The 23,884-nt window shown below is 52.6% G+C and overlaps 3 protein-coding genes across 3 annotated transcripts in view; 2 read left to right on the top strand and 1 right to left on the bottom strand.

Annotated features, from left to right (window-relative positions):
- PSMD11 (proteasome 26S subunit, non-ATPase 11) overlaps positions 1-4,339 on the top strand; it is a 29,930-nt gene extending 25,591 nt beyond the window's left edge. The window contains exons 10-14 of the mRNA XM_082603140.1: positions 1,240-1,365; positions 1,867-1,902; positions 2,166-2,217; positions 2,517-2,659; positions 2,778-4,339. Of these exons, the coding sequence (XP_082459266.1) occupies positions 1,240-1,365; positions 1,867-1,902; positions 2,166-2,217; positions 2,517-2,659 (357 nt within the window). The 3' untranslated portion in view covers positions 2,778-4,339. The remainder of the gene's footprint in view (positions 1-1,239; positions 1,366-1,866; positions 1,903-2,165; positions 2,218-2,516; positions 2,660-2,777) is intronic.
- Positions 4,340-8,359: 4,020 nt separating this feature from the next.
- CDK5R1 (cyclin dependent kinase 5 regulatory subunit 1) lies at positions 8,360-12,563 on the top strand. Its single transcript, XM_082604937.1, has 2 exons — positions 8,360-8,445; positions 8,766-12,563. Exon 2 carries the CDS (start codon positions 8,905-8,907, stop codon positions 9,826-9,828), a length of 924 nt encoding a protein of 307 aa, XP_082461063.1. The 5' UTR covers positions 8,360-8,445; positions 8,766-8,904; the 3' UTR covers positions 9,829-12,563.
- A 1,277-nt stretch (positions 12,564-13,840) lies between these two features.
- The window catches only part of MYO1D (myosin ID), a 348,475-nt gene continuing 338,431 nt past the window's right edge, over positions 13,841-23,884 (bottom strand). Inside the window, exon 22 of the mRNA XM_082603144.1 lies at positions 13,841-15,967. Coding sequence (XP_082459270.1) covers positions 15,811-15,967 — 157 coding nt within the window. The 3' untranslated portion in view covers positions 13,841-15,810. The remainder of the gene's footprint in view (positions 15,968-23,884) is intronic.

Raw genomic sequence — 23,884 nt, forward strand, 5'->3', positions numbered from 1 at the left:
GTGGGATCTTCATGGACCAGTGATTGAACCCATGTCCCCTGCATTGGCAGGCAGATTCTTAACCGCTGCACCACTAGGGAAGTCCCCTTTCATTTGATTTTTCACAACAAACCTGTTACCTGTATTTTATGCTTGGGGAAGCTGGAATTTAAAGAGGAGGCCTGAGTCACACAGCTCATGTGTGTCAGGGTCTGACACAAGCACCATGCGGCATGGTCTTAGATGTTACTTCAGCTCCAGAAATGCCAGGTCTGCTTCTCCTCTGTGGACAGAAGAGAAGTTTTGACGTGTGCATCTGGGCTGAAAGACACTTCCTTAGGATGGAAGTTCTAGTCTGGCCTTGCCTCCTGTGCTTTCAGACAATGTTTGTGAAGGTTTGGAAAGGGAGAAAAACTTGTCTAAGCGATAGGGTGAGACATACTTTTCTGAGCCTCTCTCTTAGTCTGAGTATAATGACCAACTTAATAAAAACAAACCTAGATCCAGGAAGAAAAATAGTGTGGACAGAAACTAGACCATGTGGCTCTCTGTCCCCAGGGTTCATCATCTTCCTTGAGGTTTCTTGCCAATTTCATTTCCTTACTTGGCATGATTTGCTTGCTTCCCTTAACACCTTATAGCACAGCTGACATGAGGCTGGGATATTGTGAGAACATTACTAAAGGTAAATAAATCACATACACAAATAAACAAAGAGTCTAGATCATTTTATCCCCAAATTTGGATGGAACACTTCTAGAAGGGATTAAAAAAAGGGTCTGTGATCAGATATTTGGGAGACACTAGGGCTAAACAAAATTAGAAAAGTACTTTGTTTTCTGTGCTGATATTCCTTATAAAACCCCAAGAGCTAGCTGTGGAATTCAGCATTTCCTATTATTTAACCTCAGAATTCCCCCTCCTCCTGCCCCCATGGAGACCTTATTTGTTCTGTGGAATACATATTGAGAACTGCTTTTGCAGTGAATTTAGCTTGAAAGCTGAGCTGCTCTTAGGGCTTACATGGTTTGAGCTGTCAGTGTGAGGTTTTTGGACAGGAAGATGGTGCCTAGGGTTAGGCTCCACCTTTTACTTCTTTTCATTTTCTTCTGCCTTCAGTCATGGCTGTTCTTTCACCTTCCCAAATCCTCCAGAACTACAGTCAACCATGTAGTTACAAGGGCCAGCACACTACTTAGGAAGCTGCGAGTAGCGTGACTTTCAAGTCCTTTTCTGTGCCCATCTCGGCTCTTTTGGCAGGCTCTGACAGATTACCGGGCAGAGCTCCGAGATGACCCAATCATCAGCACACACTTGGCCAAGTTGTATGATAACTTGCTGGAACAGAATCTGATCCGAGTCATTGAGCCTTTTTCCCGAGTACAGGTAAGAACCCTCTTGGGGACTCTAGCTCTTCTCTGGCGGCAGGGGGTTTCTAGCTAGGTGTCCTCACTGTAGCCACCTCCCTTCCCACAGCCATTCAGAATAGGAACTCACTTCCAAGGGTGTACCTGCTGGGCAAGAGATCCCCAAGAGCTTGGGATTTTTTTGACAGGGAATGAGAGTCAAGGAGAGGGATGCTGTGGGGTAGAGGCTGGTGAGGTTGCCCCTGCTTGTTTTCAGTGCAGTCTCCTCCTAGCTTTTGTAGTCACTGTGCATGTGGTAAATGCTTTCTGTTCTGGGTGTGTGGGACAGGAGTGTATTTGTTGTCTGTAGTGACACAGGGTAGGCATATGGATCAAGCACAAGAGACCTAAGCACAGCCAAAGAGCATGTGTCCCTGTAGAGACATTCGGCAGGATTTCAAGATCCAGCGCCACCCTCATCCCGGTATTAGAGGCAGAAGTAAACCTTTCAGTGTTGGTGTCTTTTTACCTTTCCTTTTAGATCGAACACATATCTAGCCTCATCAAACTCTCCAAGGTAAGGAGTCCTGAGCTTGTCTTGAGGGTAGGGATGGGGAAACGGGCATGTGGAGGGGCTGCCATTTACACCTGCTGGGCCTATTGCAAAGCTCCCAAGCTTCTCAGTGGGGACTGGGGACCGTGGGCTGAGAGCTGCAGATGCATTGTTGCTGTTTTATTTTCAGACCATTTGCCATAAGATCCTTTTATACAAGGCTTTCATGTCAGTGTGATCTCTGACTAGTAGATGCTGGGCCCTTTAATCATGTGCTTTGATTTTAGGCCGACGTGGAAAGGAAATTATCACAGATGATTCTTGACAAGAAATTTCATGGTGAGTAACAGTCATACAGGCGAGGGGGCTGGTGGAGGTGATGAAATGGTGAAGAGGCATCATGCTCTTGTTTATCTTGAAAGAAGATGCTCCATTGTATCACCTGGTGGTTCCCTGGGATCCTTGCCCCTCTTATGCCTGTGATGAGAGTGTAATAAACATGCACGATTGGAACAGGAAGATGACTTCTGTTTCCCCTCCTTTCTGGAGAAAGTGAGGCAGCTAGGGAGTGGGCTGCTTCTCAAATGCTCGTGTGTCTAATCCTTTCTTTTACCTGGGTTTGCTTGTGTTTTCTGCAGGGATCTTGGACCAGGGGGAGGGTGTCTTGATTATTTTTGATGAACCCCCAGTAGATAAAACTTATGAAGCTGCTCTGGAAACAATTCAGAACATGAGTAAAGTAGTGGATTCCCTCTACAACAAAGCCAAGAAACTGACATAGGTGAGTGCTGACTCCGGGACCCGGGCCCGGGCAGCACTGTCTTCTGCCTGTCGAGACTGAAAGCCTCCTGGTGGCCTTGCGGCTTCCCCGATTGACACTGCTCTGTCTTCTCTTGCAGAGTTGGATCTGTAGCGGTCCTTTGGAGAGTGTGTGTGGCGGGAGAGTGAAACCTTTGGGGAAAATGCTAGGAGATTTTTTCTTTCTGTTCTACTTTTCGCTCAGAAAGTTTTTAAATCCTCATTTGGTGCATCTGTATTCCAGCCGATAGGTGTGCCAGTTTTCATGTAATCTTTACTGGCCCAACTTGGGAGTGGGGAAATTGCTTAAAAAAAGAGAAAAAAAGAAAAAAAAAGGTTATTCTAAATAAAAGGAAAAAGGCTTACACTACCTAAAGCTGTGCTCTCTGCCTCCTGGGAGAGGGCCGCCAAGCCAGGCGCTCTGCCAGCCACTGGGGCTCCTAACCCACCCGCTGGGCGTCACCTCGCCTCCTCTTCAGAATTGGGTGTTCGCCTGACTATCAAAGCAACGACTTTTTATTCTGTTTGTACTGAACCAAAACAAACAACTGTGTATAGACTGCTATTTTCCTTTTTATTTGAAACGAGGCGTTTCCGTGTCCTTTCCCCTGCCATGTGGCCCATCTCCCCGCCCTCCCCCCAACAATGGCTCCAGCAGACTGGCCGAAGGTCCCGCCGCCGCCACCGCCGCAGCAGCACCTGCACGGCTCCGCTCCAACCTGGGAAGGAGTGGGGATGTGGCCAGGAGCTAGTGTCACCATGGCCACACTGGGAGCAGTGTGGGCCCTCAGGGGGCCTGCTGTGCATGCGGCTCTTTTTAACACAGTAAACTAGATTAGATGTCAGTGTTTTAACTGCCCCTGTCCTCTGCTCTTTTCTCTCACCCCTCTTTCCCCTTCTCTCAACCAGAAGACCATCCCATGTCTCTCTTCCTTCCTCCTTCCCCCCTCCAGGGGAGCCAGGCTGTCTGCAATACTTCAGCTTCTCTCCCCATCCCCCTGCTTCTCTCCTGCTGTCAGATGGATTTATTCCTTTTTTAAACAGTGAACATCGGAAATGAGACTGTGGGGTGTGTTGTTGTTTTTTTTTTTTTCTCCCAATTTTTGTTGTTGGGTTTTTGAGCAACCTCATGTCCCCCTCCCAGGGAGCTTTCTTTATTTACCTCTTAGAAGTGGAAGGGATGGGAGGTAGCGCACTGTACTCCAGCATGCTTTGTTTTATGAAGAGATTACATAGCAAGGCTTTGAATGCCATTTGGGCAGGTAAGCTTCTGCACCTCTGTTGTGCTCAGCTGTATTTTCTTCTTCCTCTCATTCTTCTTTGTCTTCTTTTTTCCTCTCCCCCTCCTCCTGCCTCCTTCCTGCTGGCCTCCTTTTATCTTGCTTTCCCTTTGTCAGATTATCCTTCCAGGTTTTCGTAATAAATTTATATTTTGTAAAAGGATTTTGTTGTACCAGGTTTTGCATCCTCACTGAATCTGACTGGCTTTTATTTTCCTCTCCAAAATCAGGTTTTTGTTCTCAACATCTTTCCCCATCATGTCCAGTCACTGTTTTGGTTTTGGCACCATCAATATCAAATGTACAAACGGTTCTTGCTAACCAACACCAGGTATATCTGATGTTCAGATGAGTTCCAATAAAAACAATTTTTTTTTCAAAAAGTGTCCTTTCTTGAGTGCTGGAGGGCTTTCTGATCAAGTCCAGACAGCTCTGTGTAGCCCTCTGGACTGGACAAAGCTCTACCGTTTCATTTGCTTCATGGGAGACCTTTAGATCCGGGGTCAAGTGGAGGGCTTTGGGTGAGAACGTTGGTCTGTGAGGGCTAAAATGGGAAATGGGGCTCAGTTATCTTTGTTTTTCCAAGGCATCATGGTCCAGTGAGGACATGGGGTTTGGGTTGTAATATCCTCTGAGCCCGTTTCCTCACTTACACGACAAGGATGGCGCTTTCTTGGTAGGTAATTGTGGTGGGAGTGTTACATGAAATCATGGAAGTACAGGTGCCTGGAGAGCCCTGGCATTCAGTTGTGGCTTAGTTTTCGTTTTTTGGAATCTTGTTCAAAAGGATTGATTTTCACACTACCCCTCAGACCCTGGAAGTGACCTGTCTTGTGGGGCTCTGGGGCCACTGGGAGGGAGGGTGGGCTCTAGCCACCAACTCCAGTCTGAGCCACTCTCTATTCTCTTTCAGTATTGTGTCTCTGTGTATCGTTTTACTTAAGGAAGAGTTGTGCTTCAATAAAGGACTTTAAAAATATTCCAAAGGGATCCAGAGCCCGAGCAGTTGGGGGAGGGCACTCCCAGGAGCCCAGTGGGGCAGCAGGCTTCTCGTCATCTCCCTGGGCAGGTCTGCTGACTTCCGCAGACCCGTGCTGTCCAGTGTGTGGTCATGAGCCCCATATGGCTGTTGAGTCCTTGAAATTATGGCTAGTTCAAACTGTGATGCCCTGCAAATGTAAACAAACCAGACTTTGAAGAATGTGAAAAAAGAATGAAAAATTGCTCAACAACTTTTTTACATATGTTGAAATATTTTGAGCATTTATTGGGTTAAATGTACTATTAAAATATATCTGTTTCTTTAACTTTTTTAATGTGGCTGCCAGAAAATATTTAATTATCTACGGGGCTTGCATTTGTGGCTCATGGTTTTTTTTGGACAGCGCTGCTCCAGACCTCGAGGGACTGCTTCCCCTCCCAGGCCTCGATAAGCTGCATCTAGGTGCAGCTGAGAGGGTGGGGTGGCCCGTGGGCTAGCATGGGCCTGGCTCCCTCACTTACGGGCCCTTCCTGGCATCAGGCTTCACGGTGCCTGGGCCTCCTTGTGTGTTAACGAGATCCTGATGGCGTTGGGAGCGGCGGCCGCGGCCCTTGGCTGTGGAGCCCTGCCGCAGGCTAGTTATGTAACCTGTGCTGCCCAGAAAGGCCACTAGATGCTGCTCTGTGATGCCTGAGAGAACAAAGCACGACTTCCTCAGGAGCCAGGGCTCAGACCTGCTTTATTTGGAACTCTTTCTGAGAGCTGGCTGGCTGGGGCCTTGGCCTCCCTTCCTCAGAGTGGTATGGGAAGGGGGCATGCGGAGGATGGGAACTCTCCATGGACATCCCATACGTGCATGTAACACGCAGGCTGGCCTTTCCGGCAGCTAGAGGTAGACTATAGGATAAAGAGGCTGATTGATGGGGGTGGGATTTGGAGAGCTTCCCTGCAGTTCTCTGGTGAAGACTGGGAAGAAAACAGCTGTGCATCATTCATCCAGGTCTGCCTGCTGGGTCCTTGATCTGCCATTTTCGGCAGATTGTAGCTCTTCCTTCTTTGCAGTTGGAGAAGTACTGGGAGCTTGGAGGGGGAGGGGGGTTGGTGTGTTGAGTGAGCAGAGGAGGGGTGTGGTGCCTCAAAACAGGCAGAGCAGGCACACAACGGGTGGCCAGGGTTCCAGGGTTCTTTGGTCACAAAAGCCACTGTGCTGACAGTGCCATCCCATTCATGCTCTGCTGCACACATGACTTTGCCTCTGACAGGTGTGAGGAGGTTGGAGTAGTTCTGCCAAGAGCTCTTTTTGAAGGTAGTAAGGGAGGGCTGGCTGGACAAAGGCAAGAGAGGACGCAGGCAGGAAAAGGCCCAGGCCAATGCGAGCTTCCATGGTTTGGGAAATGGGGTGGGGTGAAGTGGAGCTTGGTACTGCCCACCATGAATTGGAATAGTTAGTATTGAAATTTTGTAGGTACAGGTAAGTACAGGGCGGCTCCAGCTATTTCTGAGGGGTGGATTACAGGCTTAGAAATCTAAGCATATTTCCATATTTAAGTGGAAAGCACTTAACCCCTGCTCAACACAGGAAAGGCAGTGTGGACATGGGCCAACTCAGGAGCTGGGCCTCCATTAGGGGCAGGATGAAAAAAGGCTGGGGTCCAACTTTGCCTTAGGAAGAGAGTCATTGGGCCAGTGGACCTGGAGGAGATTGATTCTTAGAGCTCCTTACTATGGAGGACAGCTCCATTTGAAGAGCAGGTAGGGCTTGTACACTGAGGAATGTTCAGAGGGAGGGGCACCCTGGGCTAAGGGCCTGCCTTTATCTTCTAAGTTAAGATGACAGCTACTGTGGATGTTTCTCAAGGACTCTACAAGAAGTAGCCTTCTCGGTACAGAGTAATGCATTTCCCACTATATGGTCACCAAGGCCCCTAAAGCTGTTGACAAGTTGCCACTGTTGACAGAGGAATCTCTGGGTAGTTCTTTAGCAAATTCTAGTACTTTCTGATGATGGTAGCATTGTTTGAATGATACCAGATTTCTTTACTGCTTAGAGCAGTAGGCAGAACTGGCACAGGTTGTGTGCTGGAGTGGTCTGGGAGTCAGGGGATTGGGTGTTCTCTGGATTGCCACTTCCTCATCACCAGGTCCAGAGTAATTTGGATTAAGATATCGTTTAAGTCTCCTGTTTCCCAGGTTTGTGGTCAAATCTGAGTCAATCTCCAGAGCTAAACTAAAAGAGTAACGAAGAATAGCTTTTGTGAAGCATCTGGATTCTTGTTCCTTGTGAGAGGAAAAGTTCTTATTAGAACCAGAGTTTTACTCAGAATTTAATAATTTTATGGGCACCGAATCTTCAAATTATATATGCTTAGCATGAAAAATACTTAAATCAGCAGATCAGAGGCTGGTTGGAGAAGCAGTTGCTTCAGTTGTTCTATAACAGATAAGACGGCCGGTGGAAATTTTGAGGTCGCATTTGTGATGGGCTCAGTATTGGCCCTTCTCTGGGGCAGCGACCGAGCCAGGAGCCTCAGGGCTCTGTCCCAGGTGTGGTGTGGGAAGGCCAGTCGCTCTGTACCTGGGCCGTGGGCATTTACCTGGGATGGGGCAACGGAGATCCCGGAGGGAAAGGCACTCAGAACTGATGGGACAGTCCCCTCGGGATGCTTGGGGCACTCAGGCGGCCTCAGCAAAGGCTTAGCCTCTCCCCACCTTCCTCCCTGAGCTCCCTAGCTTTCTTCCCCGGGGACGAGGAGGTTAAATGCAAGGCGGCTGCTCGGGGTCCTAGGCTCCGTGGATGGCTTCTCTGGCGGCCAGGGCGGGGACGCGGCCGAGAGCGTCCCCGCGGCCCGCAGCTGCCGGCGCCGCGGCGGGAACAAAGGCGGCACGTGTCTGGGCGGGGCGGAGGGCGGGGTCGGCCCTCGGCCCCGCCCCGCCCGGAGCTTCCTCACCCGCCCGAGCTCGGCTGCGCGGTGCGCCCGCGACTCTCACACGGCCGGGCTGTTGCTGGCGGGGCGGCGCTGAGGGGGCGGCGCTGAGAGGGCGGCGAGCAGTGCGGGAGGGGGGGCGGCCCCGCGGGGCGGTGCCGCGAGTACCCGCCGCCCGAGCCCGGGTCCTGGATGGGGCGCGGCGAGTAGAGCGGCGCCTGGGGCTCGCGGCCGTGTCGCTGCCAGCACCGCGCGCAGCTGGTGCTGAGCACGGCGGCGGCTCCGGCTCCCGCTCCCGGGCGAGACCAGGCCTGGCCGGGCCTGCGCGTGGGCCGCGCGCGCGCCCGAGAGGGAGGCCGCTGAGGTGCGCGCCGGGGCGGGCGCGGGCGCGGCGGCGGCGAAGGCGGCCGAGCGGGGGGCGGGGCCGCGGCGCCTGCAGAACCTTGGACAGAAGCTCCGGAGCCGCCGCCGCCACCGCCGCCGCCGAGCGCGAGCCCCGCCGAGCCCCGCCGAGCGCCGGGACCGCGGCGTCGAGCCGCGGCGCGCATTGCGGAGGGTGCAGAGCGCAGGAGGCACCTGCTTGGTAAGCCTGCGCCTCGGGCCGTCCGCTGTCCCCGGGGATCCGGGCCGGGGTCGCGGCCGCGCGCGGTGTCGAGGCGGGGTCCCCGGCCACCTCCGCCAGCTGCCGGTCCCCCGCGCTGCCATCCGGCCCCCGGCGGGCGCGGGTGCCGGTGCCGCAGTGGAGCGGCCGGGTTGCGGCGCGGGGGCGCGGGCGGGGCCGTGCCGGCCGGGGAAGGCCTGGGCGCGGGTCCGGGGCCAGGTCCGCGGGGCCGCCGAGGCCGGGGCGGAGGAGCGCGACGCGAGCCCCGCCTGGTGCTGAGAACCATCTTGTTTTCCACACAGATCCGAAGGGGCGGCACGCGACCCCGGGAGCGCCCCGGCCTCCCCCTGGCCGCCTCGGGCTCGGTGAGCTGTTTCGTCCCTCCGGCCGGCAGGCTGGGCGCGCAGGGGCGCAGGTCCCCGCCCGGCGCGCAGCGGCACCATGGGCACGGTGCTGTCCCTGTCCCCCAGCTACCGGAAGGCCACGCTGTTTGAGGATGGCGCGGCCACGGTGGGCCACTACACGGCCGTGCAGAACAGCAAGAACGCCAAGGACAAGAACCTGAAGCGGCACTCTATCATCTCCGTGCTGCCTTGGAAGAGGATCGTGGCCGTGTCGGCCAAGAAGAAGAACTCCAAGAAGGTGCAGCCCAACAGCAGCTACCAGAACAACATCACGCACCTCAACAATGAGAACCTGAAGAAGTCGCTGTCGTGCGCCAACCTGTCCACGTTCGCCCAGCCGCCACCGGCGCAGCCGCCCGCACCCCCTGCCAGCCAGCTCTCGGGCTCCCAGACCGGGGTCTCCTCCTCTGTCAAGAAGGCCCCGCATCCTGCCGTCACCTCCGCAGGGACGCCCAAACGGGTCATCGTCCAGGCGTCCACCAGCGAGCTGCTGCGCTGCCTGGGTGAGTTTCTCTGTCGCCGGTGCTACCGCCTGAAGCACCTGTCCCCCACGGACCCTGTGCTCTGGCTGCGCAGCGTGGACCGCTCGCTGCTCCTGCAGGGCTGGCAGGACCAGGGCTTCATCACGCCCGCCAACGTGGTCTTCCTTTACATGCTCTGCCGGGATGTCATCTCCTCCGAGGTGGGCTCCGACCACGAGCTCCAGGCCGTCCTGCTGACCTGCCTGTACCTCTCCTACTCCTACATGGGCAATGAGATCTCCTACCCGCTCAAGCCCTTCCTGGTGGAGAGCTGCAAGGAGGCCTTTTGGGACCGCTGCCTCTCCGTCATCAACCTCATGAGCTCCAAGATGCTGCAGATCAACGCCGACCCCCACTACTTCACACAGGTGTTCTCCGACCTGAAGAACGAGAGTGGCCAGGAGGACAAGAAGCGGCTCCTCCTAGGGCTGGACCGGTGAGCCCGCTAGCCTGCATCACGGCTCAAGGATTCAATTCATTTTTAAAAATTTATTATTAAATCAGATTTTGTGTACAGTATGTGTCTAGCGAAGCCACGAAGGGCCTCTCCCTTCCCACCTTCTCTCCTTGGGGTTTTCTTCAGCCCTGCCAAGAACTCTGGATGCTTTTGAACTCCCGAACCTTGTGCAAAATTCAGAAGATGTATTCAGAGCCACCCTGGCTCCTGACCTCTCACTTTGGGGAATTCAAAGGACTGACCTGCCTCTGCCGCCTGTGCTCTTGCTGGACCAAGGCAGGGGAGGCTGCCCTCTGCGCCCCACAGCCAGGCAGCCCAGGGAGGAACTGGAGTTGCTGGTTGGAGGCCCTTTGCCGGGTCCCGTTTTGGGTCCTCCATTCTCCCAGAGGCTCCTGGAGCCCGCCACCCTGACTGAGCCGCATGTGGGGTTGTGAGGCAAGATGCCCGTGGCCCTGGGACAGCCTCTTCAATTGAGGGGAAGCCGGCCTGGTGCAAAGATTGTGTCCTGTCGTTTGACCATGCACGACCCGGTTTGCTCTTTTTTCTTTTTTAGGGAGAAGGGCTTTCCTTTTGTGGAGACGTGGAACTTGCCCCCCTCCCCCTGCTCCCAGCGATGTTGGCAGTGTTGGTTAACAAGCTGGTTTGACTCATTAAGTTGTTTCATTTTGGGTCCCAGCTCTAAAGGGGTGGGGTGAAGCTGGGGACAACTCCTTTCCTGGGTGAATTTTTCATTTGAATCATGCAGCTTAGTCACCCTGTGGTGAAGGCCAGGACAGCTTCAGGTGCCCATTGTCAACAGCCTGCCTTCTGTGCAGGTGGGGTTGCCATGCCTGGGACTGAGCCGGTGCCCACCTAAAGGTGGGCTAAGGCCTCTTGCTGGTGCACGTGACATTTGTCCTGCAGAGCTGCGGGGGGGTGGGGGGTGATGTCAGGGATCAGGGTGATGTGGTGATGATGTACCCCCGCCCTCACCCCTGTTGGTTTAAAGCTGTTGCCAAACAGTTCAGTTTCTTCTGAAGGTGAAGCCTTGTCCCGAAAGGCCCAGTGAGACAGCTGGATCTTGGAGACAATTACAAGACGGGAGCAGAACTCCTGATTGCCTGCTGATTCTACAACTGATCATTTGCAGCTGCTGGTTTTGGTTTCCACCTTAGCCTGGTTGGTGGCTGTAAAAACACATGATGTGTACTTAATCAATTTTCTGTCTAATTCTCCCAGATCGGTGGCTTGGGGCTTGGGAGAGGACCAAGAGAAGGGAGCAAGTCTTCCTCTGTCCCTTCGGCTTTGGGGAACAAAGACTGGTGTGAAGATGCTACAGAGAATTCTCTCTTCCAGTCCCAGTCCCCCAGGGGGTGCTGGAAGGGGAGGCTGGGGGGAGGCAGGGGCCGTTTTACATAGGATTAGCTTCCAGGTGGCTGCTGATTTCAGCAGAAGCACTACTGAAATTCACAGAAAAAAGAAAAAGCTGTGAAATTGAGGTCCTGATTTAATAGGCCCGGGGCCGAGCCTGCGGGCCCGTGACGCTCCCGAGGAAGAGGGCCTGCCCGAGCGGGAGAGCATTGGCCGCAGCTGCGCGCCGAGGCCCACGCTGAGCCTTTCTCGGGACCGCCAGCCAGATAACCTGCCGCGGGGCTGGAAGGAGCCCGCGGCTGCTGGCGCGGACCTCGCCGCGGCGCCTCTTCTCTGCTGGAGTTGTCACGCAGCCCGTCTGTGCAGATCCTGCTGCCGTGTGTGACCTGAGGTAGGAGGCCCGTGGGGGCAGCGGGCCCTGGCGGCACACGAGAGGGGGGTCCGGGTGCCGACTCTCAAGAGCAGGGGCGCGGGTCTGTAGTCGCTCCTTCGCGGGCTGCGCTGGGCCTGAAACTGCGGGAAGGCGCATCCGCAGGATTCCAGTTTTGTGTGTTTCCTTCTCTCTCTCCATATTTATTTTTTTAAGTTTTGGAGGCGGTGCAAATTTCAGGAGTGGTTGGGGACTAAGGAAAGAACTCTCTAGTTCCATCAATGTGAAGCCTGGTGGGGTCTCCTCCCTCCCTTGCACTGGTCATCAGTATTGTGTAAAGGAACTGATATACTTGAGTGTGCAAGCAATGAACCCATTTGACATGCTGCTATGAAGACTACTTTTAGAACAATTAAAAAAAAAAGGAAAAAACTAACCTACAAAAAAAAACCCTTTATTCTTTCATTGTTGCTTTTACAGTGATATTGTGCATGCAAACCAGGAGCATTTTGTGTCTTAAGAAAAATAATCTTAGAACAGATGGCTGTGAAAATTACACCCGTGCACAGAACAAGTCACAGGAATAATAGTTCAGGATTTGGTTTTTCTCTTTCTTGTAAACCTGAAGGGTTGATATATTCTTTCCATGCAGTTATTAGAACTTAGTTTTGTTCCAGCAGTTGTTAAACTTGCAATGAAAAGAAAATGTGCCATTTTTTTTCACTCGGAATTATTCATAGCTGTATATTTGAAACTGCTAATTACACACGTGCGATGTATGTTGGTTTTTTTAGTGCAATTTCTTCTGTAGCTATTCTTTGACCAAACTGTGGGTGTTGTTAATTTATATTTGTCTTATTTTGTATGTATGCGTAGCGTGTTTGTAAGTATGTGTGGTTTATAATCTGACAAGGTCATGAAGCTCAGTTTGGCTGTAATTTAATTCCCCTTCCCTTATTTTTATTTATTTTTGTACTGTGCTGAGTAAATAAAATGCACTGACCATCCATTACATAGACCTTTTCTGTGGGCACATCCTTCAGGAGCAGGCTGGGGGCCCCTCTTATAAATGATTCCTGCGCTCAAAACATAATTGGATTGCATTGTGGGGGAGGGGAGTATGGGAGAAGGGAGGGTTAGGGGAGAGGCCTTAACAAGCGCCTCATGTTAAGGTGATTAAGAAAGAAGCACAGGTTAAATCAACTCTGGTTTCTCAGGAGTTGCTCTCCAAAGGCTCCCTTGGCTTGGCGGAGCTGGGTGATCAGGACCTCCAGCCAGAGGGCCCGGTGAGGGCTGGCTCAGCGGGTCCTGCAGGGCACCCGGCTGGGCACTAAGGCTGCTGCTCCGGGTGTCCTGGGCCTGGCTCTGCTCATGGCCCGCGGCCCGGAGGCTCCCAGGCCAGCAGGGGTCCATGTGGCTCAACCCCACCAGCCTAGCTCTGTGCAGGTTTCTGAAAGAGAGAACTCCAACCCAGGGGCTCCCAGATAAGCAGCCACCCTAGCCCCTAATTGTGGCAAGGGTGGGTCCCCCTACCGTTGTACTGCCAGCGGTCTGTGCCCACTCACGCCACCACCCTTGAGCCGCTGAGACCTGGCGTTTTGGACTTGGTCCCCCCCCAACCCCCCTGGCCCTGTGCCCCGCTGGCTGGAGCTGCCCTGGGCCTGGGGGCGGGGTGCGTTGAACCTGCTCAGGTGGCACCTTGGAAGCTGTCAGCCTTGTGATCAGGGCACCTCCTTTGTCTGAGTCAGAAGCCATCACTGTGGGCTCCGTCCCGCCAGTGACGGGGAACCCGGTAGCATCCTCTGGCTGCGGGGCCCTTGGGTGCTGGGGATGCCCCATCTCCCCGCAGGGCCTTGCTTGCCTGCAGCTCCCCGACCCCAACCTGAGGGCTCGGGGAGAGGCTGACCAGCCACCGCTCACTCAGACCTCTTCTCGAACTGCAGCCCTGGAGATCCCAGCCTTGCCTTTATTCTATACGTGCTTCGATTTCAGTAAACGAAAGCAATGAGCTTCGGGTCTAGTGCACAGGCCTCAAAATGGTGGGAGAAAGTGTTTGGATTTAACTCCACTGCCTGTCCGCCTCCTGGCTCCGCCTCCCCCCAGCTTCTCACTCACTATTGAATACTTTTCATCAACAGCCCCACGTAAACTATCCTCCATTTTTACCTGATTTGTGTTTAATGCTCCCTTCCATCCTCTGGGATAACAGTTGAGTTTATAGAAGCCAAAATTTCACAACTGTAGATACAGTTTTCAATTCAAAAAGCAGAACACCTTTAAAGTAAGATTTAATGCTTTATTGCTCTTGATGATAAATCAAAATATGCTTTAGAAATAAAGTTAATTTAATGGAAAATAGGAATATACGCACCAAACCATAAAACTGCATTTAATTAAATCAAGAGAAACACTTCATTGCATACAATCACTGTGTCCTCCTGCTTTCCCCTCAGCACTGTGATCACACCCGAAATTCTTTCTTTAGTTGCCACACACTGTGACTTCTTGTAGGACATCATGAAAAAGTGCTTGTGGACGGCGGCGGTGCTCTGGCTGAGGGCTCAGGGACCAGAGGCGACACCAAAAGGTGGGAGGGCAGGACTCCAGACCCCGTCCTCTCCAGCCTCTGAACGGCACTCGTTTGGCATGTTCTTTTTGGTGTGTCTAAAACATACGTTTTCACGTATCTAGTAAAGCAACAAGTTTGGGGAAACGAGTGGGAAGGAGAGGTGATGTTCCAGTTAAGATGGATCGATAGTGTCAAGGCGATTGGCGAAGCTATGGGCGCTGCTGAACGGGGTCCCGTGCGGGCAGCTGACCAGGCTTGGAGGATGAATGGGTTTCCAAGGCCAGGATGCCAGCGGGACTCTTTGCTGTGCACTGCACGGGGTGAGAATGTGCTCGAGCCCTGGGAAGCAGGGGTGGGGCAGCCGCGAGACCAAGCTGCTGGGACCACCTGGGAGCCGGCCAGGGGGCCGTGGCAGGCACAGGAGGTGGCACCTGGTATGCTTTGTGGGGTCGGGGTGGCAGGGGCAGCCTCTGTGGCAGAAAGCGGAGAAAACGTCAGCACGTCCCTCTCTGACATCCTGCCCGGCTCCTCCTGGGGGGCGTGGGCTCACCCTCAGCCCCCTGACCACAGGGGGTGCCCGAGTCTTTCCTTTTACTAAGGCTCCAGGCCGGGAGGCCCGGGCTGCCCAGGGGTGTGCGGCATCCTCCTCGGCTGAGGCCCAGAGGAGGGTGGTCCCGGAAGCATCTGGAGCACACGCGCTCTCTGTTGGGCAGGGACTGGCAAGGCGGCGGCTCTCCTGGCCTGGCCTGCAGCGCCAGGACCCCCGCGCTGTTCCTGTCGCTCCACTTCCCCACGTTCCTGGGGCTCAGACCCTCCCACCCCAGTCCTGGTTCTCCACGAGTGTGAGGCAGGTGTTTGGAGGGGCGACTTCCAAGCCCCGGAGGGCTCCCCTGCTCCCCACCCCCCTTCTATTTTATTAATTAGCATTCCTGACACGAGTGTGGGCACAGCAGACATGATATCTGATGAGCAAACTGCAAAATAAGTGCAAGACAAGCACGGCCCAGGCTGTGCGGTTAAGTAAGACGATCCCTGGAGCATCCCCTGCGCTGCGCTCTCTGGGGAGGTGGCCACGGGGCTGGGGACAGGCTCTGGGTAGGACAGACTGCCGGCCCTTGGCTCCTGGGCTGAGGGGCTGGCCCTACAGGTGAACCTGCTCACCTGGTGGTCTTGGCTGGCTGCTGGCGGGGAGGGGGCCCACGAGGAGCTCTGAGAAGCTCCCCGAGCCAGGGCATGGGGCTGCCATCACCCTGGGGAGAGGGCAGCTGGGCCCAGGAAGACAGCAGGGGCCCCTCCCCAGCTCATCTCCCCCAAACCTCCCCCGACCCGGGGGCGTGGCTTTGGCCAGAAACTGCATCCGGGCTCCCCAAGCCCTCGCCTTGCAGGGCCAGCTGCTGGTCACGGGGTCAGGCAGGCTGACCTGGCCTGGCAGCGGGCGGCCTTCTCTGACTGCAGGGGAGCTGTAGTCGGGGGTGGGGGGGTGGTGGCTAGGGGCTGGGCAGGACACGGGGTCTTTGGTTTGCTGAGGGGTCTGCGGACAGTTGGGACCGAGGAAGATGGAGGCCGAAGGCAGAAAGCTGGGGGTGGGCCTCGGGGAGGGGCCGCAGGGGAGGCGGGGGCCCCTCCCAGCGTGGAGCCTAGCGGGCGGGCTTCGGGCGGCCCCACCTCCCTGCACATCAGTTGCCCGGCACGCTGAGGATGAAGCCCGAGCGGTTCTTGGTGAAGTCGGGCTGCGGCTGGTTGAGCCGCGTCTCCACGGAGACGGTGCACTTCTTCCCGTGCAGGCTGCATTGCACAGGGTTGGTGACGTTGACTTGAAGGTGGCGCTTCTCACTGGAAGGACCGAAAAGAAGACAGGCGGTTAGCAGGGGGCCCAGGTGGGGGAGTCTCCCCGGCAGCCCCTGGGCCTCACAGGTGTCTCCAGGTCAGGGCACAGAGAGGATGAGGACGGGAGAGATGGTGCTGGGCTGCGGTCCCGAGCCAAAGCCAGGGGGGAGCCAGGGCCCGAGGTTCAGGCGCTGCCGGGCTCCTGAGAACCCGCGTGTGGGGCAGCACAGGGCAGAGAGCCGCGGTGCGGCCACGGCCACCGCCCTCTGGTCTGAGGCTGAGGACCAGGCACTGGGCTTTAGATGTCAGCGGGGGGATGTCACAGCACGGGGCTCTGAGGACAGTTTATCAGTTCTCTCCGATGGCAACACGGAGCCCTGGGGGCGCTGCGTCCAGGGATAAGTGGAGACTCTTCCCCGCACATGGTACCCGACTACGACGACGAGAGAAATGTCTTCTATGAGTCCCGGCTCCGCCCTGCCTGTCGCGGGTCCCGCTGTTAGAACCGGTCTGACGTCAGCTTCCTGGAGGCCGGGAAGGTGGGAGGGAGGGTCAGCGGTGCTTCTACCTGTGTGGCTGGCAGCGTGCGGGGCAGGAGCGCGTTCCCCTGCCCGGGAGCCACGCGGCCCTGCTGGCCCAGCGGGGCTTCTTCCCACCTGCGGAGCAGTCGGAGGGCCCGGAGTGCCGAGTGCCCGCGGGGTGGCTGCGCACCTGCTGGGGAGGAGCAGCGCCCGTCCTCAGGCGCCTGGCCGGGCACTGAACGCACTTCAGATGCCGCGGATGGAAGAGCTGGGAGACTCAGCGGCCGGCACAGTCCCGCGCTGCACCTCGTGCCTCATCAGCGCTCTCCGCGCTGGGAGGTGAGAGGAGAAGGCCCTGCTCCCTGTGCTCTGAACGCCTTCATTTCCCCAGGGCGGCGCTGGGGGCGGGCGGGCCGGGCTCCCTGGATGGCTGTTGCTCTCGGTGTTGGACAGGGGGTGCCAAGGGTTGGACGGCAGGGGGGGCCGGCCAGCACAACTGTGCTTCCGCCCGCCTGGCCCAGGGGGCAGGGAGGCACTGCCCAGGCACCGGCTGGCCTGGGCGGCACCATCACTCAGACCCAGTTTCCGCAGGAAGGGGGCCGGCGAGCAGTGACGCTCTTGGCCTCTGAGTGCCCAGAACACTGGGCTGGGCTCTGTTGGAGCGCCCGGGGTCAGGGATGGAGGTGTTGTTAGGGACTTTCCTCATGGCTGTTTCCTACCTGCTTTCTTTTTTAAAATATTTATTTATTTATTTATTTATTTATTTATTTATTTTTGGCTGCGTTGGGTCTTCATTGCTGTGCCCTGGCTTCCTCTAGTTGCAGCGAGCGGGAGCTACGCTTCGTTGCGGTGCGCGGGCTTCTCATTGCGGTGGCTTCTCTTGTTATGGAGCACAGGCTTTAGGCACGCAGGCTTCCGTAGTTGTGGCACACGGGGTCTAGAGCACAGGCTCAGTAGTTGTGGCACACGGGCTTAGTTGCTCTGCGGCATGTGGGATCCTACTGGGCCAGGGCTCGAACCTGTGTGTCCCCAGCATTGGCAGGTGGATTCTCAACCACTGCGCCACCAGGGAAGCCCCTTTTCTTGTTAAACATCTTGTAGAAACAGAAAATGAACACAGGAAGAGACCCGTGGTTATCTCTCGTGGACATTAGGTATCTGATGCTTAATGTCTTGTCAGCTGCAGCTAAAACCTTGGCTTAGGACAGCTATTTTTAACCAGACTTGGACATAAAAATAGCAGAGCCCATTGGAGGCAGTGACTCGGGCACCTCTCCATTCCTGCGGGAGCCATGCTGCCCTGGGGGTGGATGCACAGCCCGTGATCTGGGTGAGGGGTCCTTCGACCCTCATCCTGGCCCTCTTGCTAGCCTGGAGCAAGCAGAGCCCCAGCACCGCAGCCCTGAGTGGCCCTGCCCTGATTCCCTGCCTGTCTCCGTGGGGCTGCCGTGGGATCTGGGCAGAAGAGAGGGGGGCGAGTGGTTCCATGTGTTGAGGGCAGGAAGAAGAACTGGCTTTCTGGTCTGAAGAGCTAGGCAGCTAAGCAGCCTCCGGCTGGTGCCGTCCACACTGCCATCAGCAGACAACAAAGTAAGACAACGTGGGTTGAGTTTGCTTCCTCAATAAGTCAAACACAGAATTACCACATGACCCAGCAATTCCACTCCTGGATATATACCCAAAAGAAGTGAAAACAGGTGTTCAAACAAAAACTTGTACAGGGATGTTTATAGCAGCATTATTTACAACAATGCAGAGAAAGCTTTTGATAAAATTCAACACACATTTATGATAAAAACTGTTCAGAAAGTGGGCATAGAGGGAACATACCTCAGCTTAATAAAGGCCATATAAATGGGAGGAAGTCCAAAAGGGAGAGGGGATATCTGGATGTGTATGGGTGATTGATTTTGTTGTGCAGTGGAAGCTAATGCAACATTGTAAAGCAACCATACTCCAATAAAAATTAAAAAAAACAAAAAAGGCCATATATGACAAACTTACAGCTAACATCATACTCAATAGTGAAAAGCTGAAAGCATTTCCTCCAAGATCAGGAACAAGACAAGGATGCCCACTCTCACCACTTTTATTCAACATAGTTTTGGAAGTCCTAGCCACAGCAATTAGAGAAGAAAAAGAAATAATAGGAACCCAAATTGGAAAAGAAGTAAAACTGTCACTGTCTGCAGATGACATGATACTAAACATGGAAAATCCTAAGGATGCTACCAGAAAACTACTAGAGCTCATCAATGAATTCAGTGAAGTTGCTGAGTACAAAATTAATATACAGAAATCTGTTGCATTTCTATACACTAACAGTGAAATATCAGAAAGAGAAATTAAGGAAACAAACCCATTTACAATCATATCAAAAAGAATAAAATACCTAGTAATAAAGCCACCTAAGGAGGCAAAAGACCTGTACTCTGAAAACTATAAGACACTGATGAAAGAAACTGAAGGCCACACAAACAAATGGAAAGATATACAGTGTTCTTGGATTGGAAGAATCAATATTGTTAAAATGGCTGTACTACCTAAGGCAATCTATAGACTCAATGCAATCCCTATCAAATTACCAATGGCATTTTTCATTTGTTCTAGTTCACAGAATTTAAAATTTGTATGGAAACACAAAAAACCCTGAATAACCAAAGCAATCTTGAGAAAGAAGAACAGAGCTGGAGGAATCATGCTCCCTGACTTCAGACTATACTACAAAGCTACAGTAATCAAAACAGTGTGGTACCAGCACAAAAACAGAAATATAGATCAATGGAACAGGATAGAAAGCCCAGAAATAAACCCACACACTTATGGTCAATTTAGTCTATGACAGAGGAGGTTAGAATACACAATGGAGAAAAGACAGTCTCTTCAATAAGTGGTGCTGGGAAAATTGGACACCTATGTGTAGAAGAATGAAATTAGAACATTCTCTAATACCATATACAAAAATAAACTCAAAATGGATTAAAGACCATGGGGCTTCCCTGGTGGCACAGTGGTTGAGAGCCCGCCTGCCGATGCAGGGGACACAGGTTCGTGCCCCGGGCCGGGAAGATGCCACATGCCGCAGAGCGGCTAGGCCCATGAGCCATGGCCGCTGAGCCTGCGCGTCTGAAGCCTGTGCTCTGCAACGGGAGAGGCCACAACAGTGAGAGGCCCGCATACCGCAAAAAAAAAAGGATTAAAGACCTAAATGTAAGACTGGATACTATAAAACCCCCAATATATGGTCATATGGTAGCTCTATTTTTAGTTTTTAAAGGAACCTCCATACTGTTCTCCATAGTGGCTGTACCAATTTACATTCCCAACAACAGTGTAGGAGGGTTCCTTTTTCTCCACACCCTCTCTACCATTTATTATTTGTAGACCTTTTGAAGATGGCCATTCTGACTGGTATGAGGTGATACCTCATTGTAGGTTTGATTTGCATTTCTCTAATAATTAGCACATCTTTTCATGTGCCTTTTGGCCATCTGTATGTCTTTTCAAAATTATTTTAATTTTAATTTATTTATTTTTTGGCTGCACTGGATCTTCATTGCTGCATGCGGGCTTTCTCTAGTTACAGCAAGCAGGGGCTACTTCGTTGTGGTGCGTGGGCTCCTCACTGCAGTGGCTTCTCTTGTTGTGGAGCACGGGCTCTAGGCCCATGGACTTCAGTAGTTGCAGCACGCAGGCTCAGTAGTTGTGGCTCGCAGGCTCTAGAACACAGGCTCAGTAGTGTGGTGCATGGGCTTAGCTATTCCGCTGCATGTGGGAACTTCCTGGACCAGGGCTAGAACCTGTGTCCCCTGCATTGGTGGGCGGATTCTTAATCACTGCACCACCAGGGAAGTCCCTGTATGTCTTCTTTGGAGAAATGTCTGTTTAGGTCTTCTGCCCATCTTTTGATTGCATTGTTTCTTTTTTTTTTTTTTTTAATATTAAGCTCCATGAGCTGTTTGTATACTTCGGAGATTAATTCCTTGTTGGTAGCATCGTTTGCAAACATTTTCTCCCATACTGTAGGTTCTTTCATTTTGTTTATGGTTTCCTTTGCTGTGCAAAAACTTTTAAGTTTAGTTAGACCCCATTTATTTATTTTTGTTTTTATTTCCATTACTCTAGGAGACAGATCCAAAAAGATATTGCTACGATTTATGTTAAAGAGTGTTTGCCTATGTTTTCCTCTAGGAGTTTTATAGTATCATTCCACTCCTGGGCATATATCCAGAGAAAAACATAATTCAAAAAGATACATGGAACCCAGTGTTCACTGCAGCACTATTTACATGGAAGCAACCCAAATGTCCATTGACTGATGAATGGATAAAGAAGCTGTGGTACATATATCCAATGGAATACTACCTGGCCATAAAAAGAATGAAATAATGCCATTTGCAGCAACATGGATGGACCTAGAGGTTATCATACTAAGTGATGTAAGCCAGAGAAAGACAAATATCATGTGATATCACTTATATGTGGAATCTAAAAAAATCATGTAAATGAACTTAGTTACAAAACTGAAATAGACTTACAGACATAGAAAACAAACTTATGGTTCCCAAAGGGGATAGAGGAATGGGGGACAGATAAATTAGGAGTTTGGGATTAACATATACATACTACTATATATAAAATAAGTAAACAACAAGGACCTACTGTATAGCACAGAGAACACTACTCAACATCTTGTAATAACCTATAATGGAAAAGAATCTGGAAAATAATATATGTATAATATAATATATGATACATAATATATATAATATAAATAAATATAATATATAATAATATATATATATAACTGAATCACTTTGCTGTACACTTGGAACTAACACAACATTGTAAATTAACTATACTTCAGAAAAAAAGAAAAGGTAGAAATAACCCAAATATCTATCAACTGATGAAGGGATAAACAAAATGTGTTCTATCCATCCAGTGAAATATTATTCAGCCATAAAAAGGAATGAAGTAGTGATATCTGCTACAACACGGATGAACCTTGAACACATTATGCTAAGTGAAAGAAGCCAGACACAAAAAGCCACATACTGTGTGTAATTCCACTTATATGAGATGTCCAGAATAGGCAAATCCACAGAGACAGAAAGCAGGGGAGTCAGGGTGTTTCCTTTTGGGGGGATGAAAATATTCTGGAGCTAGACAGTGGTGATGGTTGCACAACACTGTGAATGTACTAACTGTGACTAATGGTAAATTTTAAGTTATGGGTATTTTATAATAAAAAAAAAATTTTTTTTTTTTTTGGCTGCGTCTGGTCTTAGTTGCGGCATGTGGGATCTATCATTGTGGCGTGAGGGCTTCTCTCTAGTTGTGGTGCGCGGGCTCTAGAGCGTGCAGGCTTAGTTGCCCTGCAGCATGTGGGATCTTAGTTCCCTGACCAGGGATCAAACCCATGTCCCCTGCATTGGAAGGTGGATTCTTAACCACCGGACCACCAGGGAAGTCCACATAATAATCTTTTTAAAATGGGTTGATCTAAAGGAAAAATAAGAACTTGCCCTCAAACCATGTTTTTTCTCCCCATTTTAAGTTCAAACCAAAATGGTTTTAAGGCCAGTGAGGGGTTTCTTGTGCCTATTTTGGAGCCAGAGCAGTGGCCGGGCCCGAGCAGCAGACAGGGAGTGGACACTCCAGGGGGTCCAGTGACATCTCCTGCTGGCGCTTCACACACTGGAAACCTTTACGGAACCAGAGAACCCTCCTTATTTTTTCAAGAAAAGAAAGCAGATTTTATAGCTGCGGGTGACAGCTGCCACGGAGGCTGGCTGGCTGCAAGGGGGAGGGGCTTTCCTCCCCATCTTCTGTTACAGGATTTAATGGCTCAGCAAACTGTGGAATTCGGGGACTTTCATCTTGTTTCATCTGCTCCAAGCTATCACTGCAGGCAAATGGCCTTGATCAAGTTACTTTGCTTCCGTTTCCTCCAGTCCTCATCAGAGAAATCTGTGGGTCAATGAAAGACCGGATCCGCGGGCGTCCCGGTGCAGCCGCGCATTGAAAAGTCCTGCACAGGGTGGGACATCACAAGTCTCTCCAGGGGCTGAAGCAGCCCAGAACATGTCCCCTCCTGTACAGACCCCTGGTCAGCAGAAGACTCTTACCCCCTGGCAGCCTGGGACTTGAGCCCACCCTCTTTTCTCCATGGCATTCCAGTGGCATTTCCCGCTGGAGCTCTAACACTTGAAAGGGAACCGGGATGGGAGTGAGGTGAAGTGCAGCGGCCTGGTGCACGGATCCTCTGCGGGAGTGACCAGCAGTTCCAGAGACTTCGGCACTAACACAGCATTCTCTGTGTTTGGTCACAGGATGTGTGTGTGGGGGAGCTCGCGTTGCACCAAGCACAGGCAGGTCGTAAACAGATGCTTTTCCCAGGGGTGATACGCGGAGTGAGTGTTTCACGATAAACCCCAGTGTCATCAGGACAGGTGGCCCTCCACCTGGACGCCGCCGGGACACAAGGGCAGGGTCTCCAGCTCTCCCTGAGGACAGTGGCCCGCCCATGTCTGCAGCTGTTCCCCGTGTGTTTCGCTTCCTTCCAGAAGTAAGTCCCTCTGCTCATGTCAAATCACAGAGGGCAGCTCTTTCAAAATCCTGCTTTAGGAAGGGCTACTTCTGTTTTTGTCAGGGTCGAATGGACACTTCGACCACAGTCACTTCTAGAGCGAGTCTAAGAGGCCAGCAGTCCTGAGGAGGGGGGCGTCGCATTCCCGACCTACTGAGTCCTCTCTGGGTTTGTAGCTGGTGAGGGATGGGGTGACACCACTTTTATTTAGAAAATAAAACTCCAGTCACTATATGGTTCTAGGCAGGCAGCACGTTTCGTCCCGAGGCCCCCGGAGCAGGCGCCTGGCCCAGTGGGTGGAACCCCCGCCCATCCCCCAACCCACCTGGCCCTCCGGTCAGGGACCCCCTTTCCCCAGGGCTTTCCTCTCTCGGGGCCCCATCACCCATCCCTCCCCCACCCGCTCTCCTTCTCTTGGCGGGTATTTACCGAGCGCCCACGATGGGTGGGCTTCGTCCAGAGAGAGTGAACACAAAGTGGGTGGGATGCAGGCCCCGACCTCAAGGCACCCGTCAACGCCGAGAGGATGGGCAAAGTTTAACAAACACCAAGATACGCACAGGGGCCACCTAAGCGTGGGTGGCCGGTGTGGGCTTCCAGAAGGGGCCATGTCAGACCCACACCTCAAGAAGCAGCAGGAATCCTGCAGGAGTATGTTTCTGTTTCCTCACTCCCTAAATATTGTTTTACCTTTGGTCCTTTTCATTTTGTACATTCTCCCACAGTGTGTCACCCATGCTGTGGTTTCAATGACAGACAATCACCCAGTGTCCCCTGTCCCGGCAAGAGGTCCAAGCACATATGTGCAGC

This window comes from Mesoplodon mirus (genome assembly GCF_964341445.2).
Source record: "Mesoplodon mirus genome assembly, chromosome: 18".
NCBI lineage: Eukaryota > Metazoa > Chordata > Mammalia > Artiodactyla > Ziphiidae > Mesoplodon > Mesoplodon mirus.

Bases quoted from the DNA above. Each gene is read 5' to 3' on its own strand.
- CDK5R1 (XM_082604937.1), top strand. From the start codon at position 8,905: ATGGGCACGGTGCTGTCCCTGTCCCCCAGCTACCGGAAGGCCACGCTG.